At 39.5% G+C, this 14,511-nt stretch overlaps 1 protein-coding gene across 1 annotated transcript; it reads left to right on the top strand.

The window, feature by feature from the left end:
• The first annotated feature begins 903 nt into the window (after positions 1 to 903).
• On the top strand, positions 904 to 13,772 carry xylt2 (xylosyltransferase II). Its single transcript, XM_088437913.1, has 11 exons — positions 904 to 1,074; positions 4,886 to 5,429; positions 6,633 to 6,808; positions 7,722 to 7,924; positions 8,268 to 8,348; positions 8,607 to 8,823; positions 9,898 to 10,074; positions 10,165 to 10,421; positions 10,536 to 10,731; positions 10,832 to 11,165; positions 12,020 to 13,772. The coding sequence occupies exons 1-11, from the start codon at positions 943 to 945 to the stop codon at positions 12,340 to 12,342; spliced, it is 2,640 nt and encodes an 879-aa protein (XP_088294039.1). The 5' UTR covers positions 904 to 942; the 3' UTR covers positions 12,343 to 13,772.
• Positions 13,773 to 14,511: the final 739 nt, after the last annotated feature.

Genomic DNA, 14,511 nt, shown 5'->3' with positions numbered 1-14,511 from the left:
TTCTTCTTTTTTTTTAAATTAAAACTGTCAGTAGACATCCGTGTTGTTTTATTGTTCTGTTTTCAAATGATTTGAAAAAGAAAGATGTGGTTGTGGTTCGAGTTAAATGAGCCTTTTTCCTGTTCAGACACATTTCTTGCCTTTTGTAGACAAGGCTAAATTTTCCCAAAAGTTGTATTTATTTATTTTATAGTGACAAAACCTATACAATAATATTCTCGGTTAATTTATGCACATTTGGTTCAGGATTATGAGTTAATGTGAATTTTTTTGAACAAGCTACTAATGTATAAAAGGGATATATTTTCCATAAGTATTTTTTCAATTTAATAATTATTTTCGAGAGATTTTTGCACAGATGCTACTTTTCAAATATACTTTAAAGGGACAATGTGTAAGATTTAGATCGTTTTCGTTAAAAATTAATACATTGAATGATTATAAATTTCAAAAACTTGCAAATAAATGTGGCATGTCTGTTATAGCGACTGACGCAGCAGTAAACGCAGCACCCCCTGCTGTCCGTAATAAAAAACGATTTAAATCTTACACATTGTCCCTTTAAATCTCGCGTGCCCCGAGTCCCATGCGACTCCTTACTTTGTGATAATACCGTACTTGTCTACCTTCATGGATGACAACATGAAAAAAATCTGGAATAAGTGTAGGGTTAAGGTAAACTTGGGTTGGAAAAAAACGTGTAGGAATGTGAATGGGGTCATTATGATGGAAACAGATTTGAAGAAGTACAGCACGATATGTCTCATCCATAACTTTACCTATAACTTTACTAGATTGGCTTGTATACGTAATTAAAGATAAAAATGAAAAGTTAGAAAGCGCGTTCCTTTCTAAACGAGCTGTTCCATATTGTAAAGGAGAAGACCGGGAAGAGGCGCGCAACACAAGCGCGTGTGCGCGCAGCTCGGAGTCGAAGAAAAAATGGTTCCCAGCGCGAGAGCACGGAAGCTCCTCCGACGATACAAACTCGCGATTGCCGCCGCTTTAACTATTCTTCTCATTCAAGGTCTCGTCGTGTGGAGCCTGAAAAGTCTGGAAGACGGCGAAGCGGAGGTGAGCAACGGTCCCCTCCTTCATTTTCGCGGGATGACACGGATTCCGTTTGGCTCATTTGAAGCCAATATCCGCTAACCGCTAGCTTAGGATCGGGTTGAGCTAGCCTACGCAAAAGAGGCTTCGCCGAACCAGCCTTGGCTGTCAACAAACAGCTTGTACTTGACCAGACGATCGAAAAACTAAATATAACGATGACAACAATTAATATGTTGACAACCCGAGACAGGAGTAGCATCTTTTCCTTCTACAGTCGAGTGCTAAGGAGTCCCTGATGCACTAGACTCATAAGTAGCATCGTGAAAGAGTGCTGTACACTTCACCTTCGCAGTTCTGAGGTTCGGGGTCCGAATCTGGGGAGTTTGCATTGTTCTTGCCCTGCTTACGTGGCTTTTCTTCAGTTCAACTTTCCCGAAACATACATAGTAGATTTTTTTTTTTTTTTTTTGGAGCGTTCAAACCTTGCTTATGCAGTTTCTCGTAAATGGTCTTAAAATAACAGTTTATATAATGCAGGCTAACAATGTAATGCTCTTTCACCAAATGGCAAAAGGTACAAGTAATATCCATGGCGTTTGAGGTTTTTGTAATGTAATGCCTTGTATCATAAGTTAGGAAACACTCCTTTAATTTATCCATATATGTGAATGTATGTTCGTGTGTGGGTGGTTATCTATACTAGCGGTTCTTACGTGAGGGTGTGAATGCCTCAGGGCATATGTATAAGCACGTTAGGGAATATGAGATTTTTTTTTGACGTTTTTAATGCTATGCCAAAAACAACTAAACTAAAAACAATAAAAAGTATATTTGCAGATACCTACAGAAACCCTGTTCGAATCTCACATACTCCCTAAAGGGCTTATACGTAACCCCTGGGGCACGAACAGCCTCATATGAGAACAGCTTTCAAATTGTGAGCAAATCTATTGTAACATGAATCAATTTATTACTAAATTGTGTTCTAGTGACTTCTCTACAAATCATTGCATGCCTTTATTTTTGCTGTTTTACATTGCTGCACGTTCTCATTAGTGTTTTACATTGACTTTTTACCTTTATGGGATTCAGATCTCCAAAGAACAATTGGAGATCACACACTTCCTTGAAGCAATGTCACAGGTTGTTAATTTTTTTGTTAATTTTAGGCATGTGAAGACACATACACAAAAATGAGTCAATAGATGACTACCATTTTTGCTATTGTTCCTGAAATTGCTGTCCACTGTGGCAGTGCAACTACCACACTTAGACCGAAATCTTCTAACATTATTTCATCAAGTATTTAGTTTTTCATCAGCTGAGATGAATACAACTACGTAGTGAAAATCATTTTACATGTGCCGTCAAATGGTATGAAGCTTAACACGTCCACTCTATGATGCAGTATCAACTGTTATAAAACCTTACAGAAATTTGAAATGGTTACCAAGTTATCTTGCTATCTAAAGGTCACCAACATTTCCATCCTGTCATTTTCCTCACTGTAAGCAACCGTGCATATTTTTCCGTTGGCATGTCCATTTTCTGTTTCCTATGTGGGACTATTGCAAATGGTATGGGTGCTCAATTGTTATCTGCTCAACATATACTTTCAAGTTCAATGGAATATCTAAATTTTTTTTTGGTTAAAGGGACTCAAGTCTCAAGTTGTCTGGTGATCATCTTAGTTCGCTTCTTCATAGTTTGTCCTATTACTCTCGGTGTAATGTCATATTGCCTTAGGTCTCAAAGACTAGTGACAGTGATTGTAGGTGGTGTCAATTCTTGGAAATGATCACCATTTTGCATTTTAGGTTTTAGGAGTGTGGCTTTACTCTTCAACTCGAGAAATGACACTGGTCCTGCTTCATATATTACATGCAGTGGGATTATGCTCAGCAATGTATGTTTGAGCACTCAAATTTCAGTCTTAAGATTTCATTATAATCCCTATTTCCCCACTCTGTAAAGCCTTAAAGTAGGTGAGTTGAGCTAGAGTGTTCCTAGCATTTTGGTTCACGTTGCTTCTTTTATAATCCATGCTGCGAGGTGCCTGTGAATTTTAAGCACACCCTAACAATATATCACATTGTGTTATATTAAAAGCTTCCACAAAAGACTGAAAAGTCGTTATCAGCATTGGCTAGAATTTAATGCTCGGTACTGCTGCCCGCTTCGTAGAATGGTGATGCGGATATGGTTTTCCCCCTCATTAATTGGAAAGCGAAGAGACTGATGAGCGTGGCTTTGAATCAATTCTTTTTGACATGATGGTGTTAATTAAAAGCTGTGCAAACGCCTGATAAGGAAAACTGAAGCGGTAGCTGCATCAAGATGCTCGTCTTTAGTGTGAGAACATTTGCTCAGCAAACTGTGTCACACATTTAAGGCAAATGCTAAGTATTCCAGGATTTTACTACATCAAGAGAACACTTATTTTAAGCTTACCTTTTTCACTGCCTTCCCACCAAGTTAAAAGGGATCTTTGACGTCTTTAGCTATCATTGCTAGCGAATTAGTTATTTGTCGTAAACTCTTCATGTACCCATTTCATGTTTCATGCTAATTCCTGCTGTTGGGATAGATAAAGAGGTTGTGATTGTATAATATGAACGTGCCATTTCTGTATTTGTTGGCAACTAACAAGCTTACTGGCAGAATAGTGTATTATTTTGCTCTTTGTCTCGCTACGCAGCTCTGGTTCCTCGCCTTCTTTTGTCATCTTTGGGCTAGAAGCCCACCAGCTGCGAGAGGCGAGGCAGCTCGGGTGATGCCACATCAACTGACAGAAGTATAAAACTTTCAGCATATTTTATGCTGGATTTGCAGTCCTACCTCCTCTTAGAGGACATATGGCACACATTTTGAAGGACCTTTTGTGCAAAATATTTATGTGCCCGAGCAAGAGTGCCAAGTTTTATTTGTATTTTTAATATTATTGCTTGTATTCGTATTTATTTATTGCTTGTATTCGTATTTATTTATTTACAAATCTTTTGAACCGAAGAGCAGATTGTCTCCGTGTTCTGTACAATGTTTGAAATTACAGTGACACTAAGTCAAAACAATTGTGCTTACAAATTCCAGGGTAAAGTAGAACTGCACCTATGAATCACCAAATAATCAATGATCAAAGTAGATAAGTTTTTCAAATTAAAAGTGTACCAGTTCTCCAACAGTAAGGATTTTCCAGTTAAAATCCAATCAAAATAAAGCATTTGATTTCATTTTGGAGTATAACAATCACAATCTTTGCTTGTTTTTTTTTCCTGACACTACAGATCAAACAGTAAACAAATTGGGGAATTAGAGAAATAGGAATTTCTCTTTGTAATGTTAAGAATACATTCAGGTGTGCACACAAATCGTGAAGCATGATATATATACTAAAGGCTCAATAATGCTTTTCATGCTGTACATGCTTGGATTTCTTTGAATGTCGGCTGACTGTTATTTTCAAGTTGTTAAAATTTTTGAGGTTTGCATGTCGTTTTCATGCGTATGTGGAATGTGTGTGAACACGTCACCAGCGTATGTTTTTCCTCCTGCAATCTTTGCCACAGGGGGCTGACTCGGCTTTCTTCAGTGATTCATTGGGCTTGTTATATGCCGTTCACTGTTTCTCCCAAAATGTTTGGGCAGATTATCTTGAAAAAAAACAAACAAACCCAACAACAAAAAACGATCAACCAAGCTAAAATAACTGGTGATGCCTTTTAGGTTTACTGGCATAATCAAAACATCCCTTCTCCCCTCTTATCCTTGCAATATTAGATTTTGTGTGTTACAGTGTCCATCTCTTCATTCACTCTCAATTTTTTCTTTGTAGAAAAAAACAAGACGGTCTAAATTGCCCGACAACAACAGCTTGGACCAGAAAAGGGATGCCACAGTTTTCGAGAGGCACAACCCATTGTCTTGGAGTAACAAGAACAGATGGAAGGGGCGACTGGAAAGAACAGGAGGCACTACAACCAGCTCAGTAAGAAAAGGGACCAGTCGAAGACAAGGAAAACCCGGAATCAGGCTGACGAATCAACTCGAGCAGGGGCAAACTGGCACCGGATTGGACGGCGTCGCGCCCCATGACCCGTCCAGTAACTTGAATGACATGCGAGGTGGTGCTGATGGCTTGATGGTGGCACGTCTACTTGCTCCAGCCTTGCCAGGGGAGCCAGGCAGTGTGGACGGGGCACACCAATCCGCCAGCAGTGATTTTGAGCCCAAATGTGACATAGTAGGCAAAGATGCGTGGTCTGCTCTACATCGTGCTGGATCACAGCAGTGTCGCCAGGAGATCGCCAACGTTGTGTGCATGCATCAGGCCGAGCAGCTCATGCCAGATGCCCTTCCGCAGTTCTGCCCCCAACTTGGTGAGAACCTGCCACACTATGCACGAATATCCGGGTGATTGTGCGTGTTATGCAGGCCTTCCACACCATTTGTATTTATTACCAACTAATGCAAGTCATGCTGTCAGTGTCTGTTGTTTACATAATAAAATGTAATGTCACATAACAGCATGCACGTGGGCAGGCAATTATATGTACAGTAAACATTGGTTCATTGCATCATAGACTAGAATAGATGAAAATCTGTGTTATCGAGAGACCGTCTCTAATCATTCTATAATTCTGCCCCTTCCGCACTTGAAACACATTTAAGTTTCTTAAAACACAAAGGGGTTCTTTCCTTTTTAGTCCTTTTTACCATTAAAAGTCTATAGTTTGTCTACTCTAGAAACTGCGAAGTGACTTCTTCTTTAATGTACATTTAATACTTTTAAAATTTATTTTGCCACTTGAAATAAACATCACACTAGCTCAGGTGAAAAACAATCACAGCTCACCTGTTGTCTGAGTTTGGTCATGTGACTTTGGCAAGCTGAACCGTGATTGGTTTACCTGAGCATATGTGGTCATTTTTCAGCAAGTGGCAAAATGTGTTTTTAAAGGTATTATTTGTTATGAAACAAATGGTTATCAAATTCATTTTAATTAAAATATTAACTTCTTACTACCGAAAATGGCTAAATTTGTAAAGTATCCCAGTATACCTGTCTTTGGTCCGTTCTCACACTTGCTCCACAGTCCTTCAAACAAGAGACGAAGTTTACTTATACAGTAGCTTTGTATTTGTCACTCCTTGATGAGGTGCACACATAAAAGTGAGTGACGTAATATACTGTAATTAAACACCAACCATATAATTTTGTTGAATTTGAGTCCACTTTCCTAATGCCAACATAATGTTTAATGTGGAATATAGACAGGATAATGAAAATGAACTTAGATGAAATAGTAATTATAAAGGAGCTTCAAGCAAATGCTTCTTAAACACATGGAGAAGCAACATTTACCAAAACAGCATTCAACACTCACTGGTATACATTTTCTACAAGATATGTGATGGATTAATGATTGAAAAGTATTATTGGCTGGGTTATTTTGTGCACATTGGATTCACGTGTGGACCACATAATAGTTGTCGAATAATTCACATTGTTATTTTTAGGAATATCATCTCTGAAAATCACCAAAGCCCCTTTTTTTGTTTTTAATGTCCTCATTCACTAGGTGTATCAAGTGCTGTTCAGTCAGTTGGCGAGCTGGACAACAGTTTGGCCGCGGTAGAGAACCCCGTCCGTGTGGCTTTTGTCCTGATGGTCCATGGCCGCTCTGTGCGGCAGCTCAAGCGCCTCATTAAAGCGATATACCACTCGGATCACTACTACTACATCCATGTAGACAAGGTAAGACTCAAAGTTTTTAATGGCATTTAAAACAGCATATTTTTACAAAACAAAGTGATTCCTTTGGTCTAGTTTACAGTATTGTTGGTTACTTTCTTGGTGTTGGCTGGACTGAGCTGAAAAATAAATGTGTTTACCTGGCCATTGGCGTTATGTAGGTTACATGCATCCTAGAGGTCGAACAGCATGGTTGAGGGGATTAGAATAAAGGGATGTTATTCTTAGCAGCTGGATTTAGTGAACACCACCATCACGTGTTGTCGGAATTCCAAAGGCCAACCTGCTGATGGTTGAGATCTTGAGACAAATATTTGTAGCCTACAGCAACGTTGCACTCAACCTTCATGTAGGCTGTGGGGCTAGTGTTTTTTCCTTTTTTTTACTTGTTTGGGGGGGAAAAAAGAAGTCTGCAGTATTCGGAGCTGGTCTATTTAGGCTGTCTAGCTTTCCTAATCAGGGTCTGTCCCCAAATGATTAATTTCTTTAAATTGCTTATCGCAGCAAAAACTTTAATTAGCTACGATGGTCTGGAAACAAGCCACTGTTAATTCAGCAAATGTAACTCAAATGGTGTTTCTTTTTAGTTTTGACTCAAACACTTCTAAGAGAGTGGTAGTTACACATAATGTGTAATCCCTATTGAGCAATTTTTCCTGAATATGATTTCTGATGATTTATCCCTTTGACAAGGTGATGTCATGTACTGCCTTTAATGATTCATGACTTATTTACTGCTGTATGATTTATATTTAATGTTGTAACGTCATTCTTATTTGAAGCATGAATATCATTTTGCCATGATAACATAGTGACATATGAGGTGTCAAAATATGTCAGTATGAACCAGTTTTCCGTGCTTGTCACAAACATACCCTCATGTACACTTTTGACCTCCTGCTCTAAACCCTTCCAGCGGTCAGGCTACATGCATCGGGAGGTTCTTAAAATAGTCCAGCAGTACCCAAATATACGCGCGACGCCCTGGAGGATGGTGACCATCTGGGGTGGTGCCAGCCTCCTTAAGGCGTACCTGCATAGCATGCAGGACCTCCTCTCTATGCTGGACTGGAAGTGGGATTTTTTCATCAACCTCAGCGGCACAGACTTCCCCACTAGGTTGGTCAGCCAAGCTTATAAAAACAAAATAAATGAAATATAGAGTTTAATTAAGTCTTGTATGTCTATGATAAGACAAGAATGACCGATTATCCATATAACAGTGTTTCCTCATGTATCCTCCTCATTTATGAATTAGCATTTTGAGTGCTACACTGTGATTGTAATTTAACTTCTCATTTTGTAATTCAAAATTACCTGAAAGGCATGTTCATCATGTTTTTGGAGAACTTCTGATATACAATTTCCGTGAAAATTGTGTTACTTTCCTTAATGTGCGATCACTAGGACATTCCAAAGAATGATCTTTTTTTTCCCCCTTGCTCTTTCTGTTGCACAACAGGACTAATGATGAGCTGGTGGCCTTTTTAGCACAGCACAGAGACAAGAACTTCCTCAAATCCCATGGCAGAGAGAACGCCCGGTGAGGCTTTTTTCCTTTAAATACGTGAAAAGAACATCAATTTACTTCACAAATTTAGGTCGAAGAAATGTATTTTTTCAAGCACAAAAGGAAAAAAAAATATGACTTTTGTTGAAAAAGTTGACATTTATGGGATATGCCATAGTGTGCCTTGTGAACAGTTAACATTACCCGGGCATTAATCAATGAGCAATCTATTAACATTTACTGCTCCAAATCCTTCCTCAACCAATCAGTGTCACTTGTTTCATATTCAAGGTTTATTAAGAAGCAGGGCCTTGATCGTCTGTTTCATGAGTGTGACAACCACATGTGGCGGCTGGGAGAGCGCAACATCCCAGATGGCCTGGAAGTGTCAGGTGGCTCGGATTGGTTCGCACTCACCCGCCGCTTTGTGGAGTATGTCATCAATTCCCAGGACGACCTGGTGACGGGACTGAAGCAGTTCTATTCTTATACTCTGCTCCCCGCTGAGGTGAGTGGGCCTGAGGTGGGCCCTCATCGCCTGATACAGCTCAATCTCTGCTGAGCTCAGCATCAAGATAGTGTGACACTATTGTGCATTGTGCACAGGATAAAAGGAAGCTTCGCTGGTGTTATTTGATAGTGTGCTTTCATTCCCCGAAGTCTTGTTAGGCTAAATTTACACCATGTTCTCAGTGGCTCCTCCATTGTAGGCTAGCGTGGCCAAAACGAAATATGTGAATAATCGGGTCTTTTGCATTTGTTACAAGAGATCAATTACTGAAGTAGTTGTTGAATAAAGCACTTTAGTATCAAGCATTTATTGAGCGGCAGTATTTATGTGTCCTCCCATAGTATAAACCTAACTTTAGCCATATAAGCAGCTCTCAAATGAGGGGACGAGTTCCTTTTGGGGTATGTGATATTTTAACAGAGTTTTGGCTGGCATCAGCCATTTTAATTGAATGTTTTTTAATGCAACTCAAAATGAATTTAATGGCAGTGTCTGACTGCTTATGGATATGTAGGACATTGGTGATAAGAACACGACATTCATTTTCAAATTAAGAGCAGATTTAATGGAACATAAAGCAACTTTTGGACTGGACTCAATTCTGTGAATTGTTACTGTATATGGATGACCATTGTCGTTAGCGATTTTCCAGCAGACAAGCTAGAAATTAAACAGATAATGCTTCTTACGACAATGTACATTATTTTCTGGAGCTGTTGAATAAAATAAGTCTAGAGAAAGCACTACAAACGTCGTTCCAGTTTAATAAATCATACACCGATGGCATAGTACTCAGTTTTAGTTGTTTTTCCCCCATCTAAATATGTTTTGCTTTGTTTAGGGAGTACTTAGCTGAAAACATATTTGACAGTGATTACATCATTGAAAAAAGTTTGAGAAACTACTGTTCTTTGACCGACCTTGAATACAAGTCAAAGGCATGAAACTTTTTACCCGTGTGGTTCTTGAACCTAATGTAATTGTAAATTTTGTGGGAAATCATATAAAAATCTACACAAAAATGACTGTGACGTTATATGACTTTTGTTTGTCTTTCTGCCCTTTTCTTAGTCATTCTTCCACACTGTGCTCGGAAACAGTCACATGTGCGACAGCCTGGTGGACAACAACCTTCGTGTGACCAACTGGAATCGTAAACTGGGCTGTAAATGTCAGTACAAGCACATTGTGGATTGGTGTGGCTGCTCTCCCAATGACTTCAAACCCCAAGACCTCATTCGCATCCAGGTGAGTGAGTCAGTGCAAACTATTGCCAATACTGTCTCATCACTAATTGTGTTTGTTCTTTTGTGATGTTTTTTTTTTCCTTAACCACAGCAATTGTCCCGACCGACATTCTTTGCACGCAAATTTGAATCGTCAGTGAACCAGGAAGCCATTGAGATCCTAGACACCCACCTGTACGGTCAATATGCACCAGGAACTGTTGCCATCAAGGCGTACTGGGAGAACCAGTTTGAGCAGGTTGATGGCATGAGTTCACTCAGTGACATGGCACTCACTGCCCACGCTTCTTTGTTTCGCCTTGGCCTAAAAAGTCTTGCGACATCTCAGGGCAAGAACGAGGCCTGCAGGTCTGAAAACCTATTGAATAATAAAATGATTTAAACGGGTATTTTTGTACTTGATTTATTTTTTAGTTTGCCAGTTAGTTGACACTGTTTTTTTTTTCCCCCTCGTCGAGACAGGTTTGAACCTATTGGATACCCTAATTCAGTGCACTTGTATTTCTATGACGACCACTTTCAAGGGTACTTGATACGTCAAGATGTTCAGGCTGTGGGATCCAATGTCAAGGAGTCAATAGAGACGTGGGCAGTGCCCCAGACAGCATTGGTGCTTGAGAAGAATCTTAAGGAGTTTGAAAGGCTCAAAAACCTCGAGGTGAGCACACACTCATTGTGTCTAAAAAAAGAAATAATGAGAGAGCTTTGTTGAGTGAAAACAATAGTTCATATAAACCGTCGATCCTTTCGCCCAACAGATCGGCACAGATTGGGATCCAAAAGAGAGAATATTTCGTAATTTTGGCAGGCTGATGGGTCCTCTGGATGAACCGCTGGCAGTTCAGAAATGGGTTCGCGGGCCCAACCTCACAGCCACCATAGTGTGGATTGACCCCGCCCAGGTGGTGGCAGCTTCTTACGACATCACAGTGGATGCCAATGCAGAATACACCCAATACAAGCCCCCGCTGCAGCGCCCTCTGCGGCCTGGTGTTTGGACAGTACGAGTATTGAAACAGTGGGAGCGTGTGGCCCAAGTTCATTTCCTCGTCTTACCTTTGAGCTTCAAAGACAAAGAGCCACTGAGCAAAGGTGAGGCTTCTTTTTTTTTTTTTTTTACTTTCATTAGCTGCTTTTTATTAGGTTCAAATCAAATTCCATGAAAAGCCGAAATAACAAATAATAGTAACAAATACCTTTTGCAGTAAGTATCTTATCTCCTGACAATTTTAATAAGGTTGAAAGTCAATATTTTGCGATCCAAGCTTTGCATTTGGAAGAGCTACAAAACTATGTTCAGGGGTTGTAAAAACGGAAGTTCAAAGAAGAACCACAAGATGGCAGATTTTTCTTTGTAATGGCAACTCCCAACAAGTACATGGAGATAAGTCTTTGAAATGTCCTCTCTGTTTTCTTTTTTTTCGTTAACAAACTATAAGTGATTGAATTTTAGGTCTGGGTTACATTCAGTACAAGCAAGATTTTAAGTATTTTGTGGTGCTATATTAAGAAGGTCTATTGTTTGTGAATTATTGTTTGTCTCTATATTTAGCCTGTGACTAATTAGCAACCAGTCCAGTGTGGTCTGCCTTTGGGTAACCCTGAACAGGATAAATGGAAAAAGTTCAACCCTTGTGCAGTATTTTGTACAATCCTTTGATCTATACGTCAAAGCCATTTCACATCAAAGGGAAAACATTCAAAGAAGACACCAGGGAGCTGAAAATTGACCCAGATGATGACAACATGTCAAAGTTCAACATGACACTACTACTATCAGTAATGTGCCATCCCTTGGCTAAAATACTATACGAATGATGTATCTTCAGGGCATCATTCACAAAATAAAAGCATTTAGGCATGATAGCTTTTTTTTTTTTTTTTAACCTAATGCGATGAATAATTGTCTCTTTCTTTTCTTTGTGATTGTGACTGGCGACCTACAGATAAGGACAGTTGGCTGCATGCAGGTCCACCAGGAAATTTGTACCTGGAGCAGAGCTTCCAGCAGTTAAGTTCCATACTACAGCTGCCACCTCAGGAGCCCGCCATGCTGGAGGCGCAACAAAACGCCCAGTTGGTGGGCCCGCCCCTCCAAGCGTGGGTCGACCGCAGTATGGCCAAATTCTGGATTATTGGAGACCTATGCACCACACAGACTTCCTCCTGCACAGCTTTGGTGCCGTGCGTCAAAACAAGCTGGAGCTCCCTGTCCCCTGACCCCAAGTCTGAACTGGGTCCAGTTAAAAGTGACGGGAGAATCAGGTAGCCCCGGTGGAGTGTAGACATAATGGACGAGCATGTCTGTGCTGGAGGCCGTAAGCCGAGCTCCAGGCGAACCTGTGTGCGTGGGAGGTTTGGCTGAAAGCTAAAGGCCACGAAAACAACGTGACATCTTGCTCGCAGTAGAAATGACTTCCCGAGAGGTGAATGCTGCAAATTTGCACATTGACGACTGTGAGCCCAGAGACTTTTCTTGGTTTGCAGGATGACATGAATGCCTGATGTATTTTTATTTTATTTTTTTGCTTGAAAAAATGTTGTGTTTTTGACACCAGATGGACAAGTAAAACGTCACCCTTTACAAATGATCAATTTAACTCTACTTGGAGTCAGGATGCGGTTTGAGTTCAACCAGTCTTTTTGCTGTGTGTTGTTTTTATTTCAAGACGGAACAAAAATTGTGGGTCATGTTTTGCTTTTATTGAAGCATTTTACATTGGTACCATGAAACAGTCGAAGTGCACTATACTGTTTGATAGAGTTACACAAAAAGTCAATTGATTACATTATTATACGATGGTGAAAAAAAGTTATTTGCAATCGTTATGGGTCGCTTGCAACAAAAAGGTATTGATTACTTATCTGGTTCGCCCGTTTGGTTGTGTTTCTGGGAAAAATTAGCTTTACACATGTAGAGATTTGACCTATAATTTCGGAAGGTATTTGGTGTAAATTCCAAAAGCTTCTTTGTGTGGTCCCAGAAAGTGTCCAGATAGATTCATTTGATGTCCCTGTGCTCCTAAAATCTGTTCTGCTTGCAGAGCAACTTAAGGAAATTTAAAAAAAAACATGTTACAATTCATGGTACCTGTGTATTAGTGTAGATGCAGTTTTGTGCATGGTTCTGCTCCTTGCACAAGAGAGAAACATCTCAAGTTCTCTGAGCAGAAATGGTAAACACTGTATGTTTTTATATTTATCTTTTCTGTTTTAAGAATTATTTTAAGATCAGACAAAGTTGCCTTTATTTAGCTAAGATGACTTGTTTACTGCAGGATTTAATGTTCCCAAAATGTGCAATTTCTGCCTGCCCGGTCTGCATCTTAGTTAGCAGTTTGGACACATTTAATGTGAGCTATTTTTATGTTTTTAAGAATTGTGTTTTTCAAGTGACCTTGTATACTTTGCACAGTACAGTTGCTTCAGTGAAGCCCCATGTCTGTAAAAAAAGAACCGCAGATGTTATTTTTATACTGTGTACTGTTTGAGAACAAGCGTGTCCATGTGTCTTTAAAATTTAAACTAGCATCAAAATGTAGTCTTGGTACATTTTATTTCCTGATAGATGATTGGAGGGGGTGGGGGTGTCCTTGCTGCTGTGGTAATCTGAGGAGATCTTGGCTCATGTATATTGTACATTGTGCTTGGTCTCCCAACAAGAGCATATACATCAATAAAAAGGACACAAAGAACAAAGTTTGGGCTTTGTTTTGTAAAAGAATGTTGGATGTTAGCCCTACAGGGTGATAGAGACTTTTCTTTTACTTCCTTGTTGAAATGCTCATTGTGGCTTTTCGAACATTATAAATATTTAGTCAAGTTTGTTCTTTCTCTTCCACAGGGTTGTCAAGGAAATCACTCCGTAGTGAAAGTGGAATTGAGGTGAGCAATGCTAGACAAGTCCTTGGAGTACATGGAGAGTGGATGGGATAAATGAAACAACACATTCCATTGCCCTGATGCATACGGTGATTCTTGTTTTAAACCAAATTCTAATTCCATTTTTACAATGCATTTGTCACATTTTTAAACGTATATAGGGCTGGGGTTTAAAAATCAATTTAAATCTGATTTACTTTTAACCCAGTATCGACTCAAAACTAAATATCATTCTGCCACAAGGTGGCTTACATCATATTGTCTGTTAAACTACGTAATGAAGAACCAATCTGATTACTTTTGCATTAACATAATACAAAAAACTAAATGACTCATATCAGTGTCTAATATGTTGGACAACAAATTGCACGCATATGTTGACGTGAGAAGCTTTTCTATCAAATGGTCCCTTATGTTGAGGTCTGGTAAGCAAGGCCTATGCTTGCTGAGAAGCTAGGCTAAAGAAATATGTTAAAACCAATCATACAGTACATCCGTAATGTATTCACAGCGTTTCACTTTTTTCACGTTACAGCCTTATACCAAACTATTAATC

This window comes from Hippichthys cyanospilos, chromosome 16, assembly GCF_059441005.1.
Source record: "Hippichthys cyanospilos isolate Australia breed blue-spotted pipefish chromosome 16, RoL_Hcya_1.0, whole genome shotgun sequence".
Classification (NCBI taxonomy): Eukaryota; Metazoa; Chordata; class Actinopteri; order Syngnathiformes; family Syngnathidae; genus Hippichthys; species Hippichthys cyanospilos.
The sequence above is the reverse complement of the archived record's forward strand: the minus strand, read 5'-3'. Positions and strand labels throughout refer to the sequence as shown.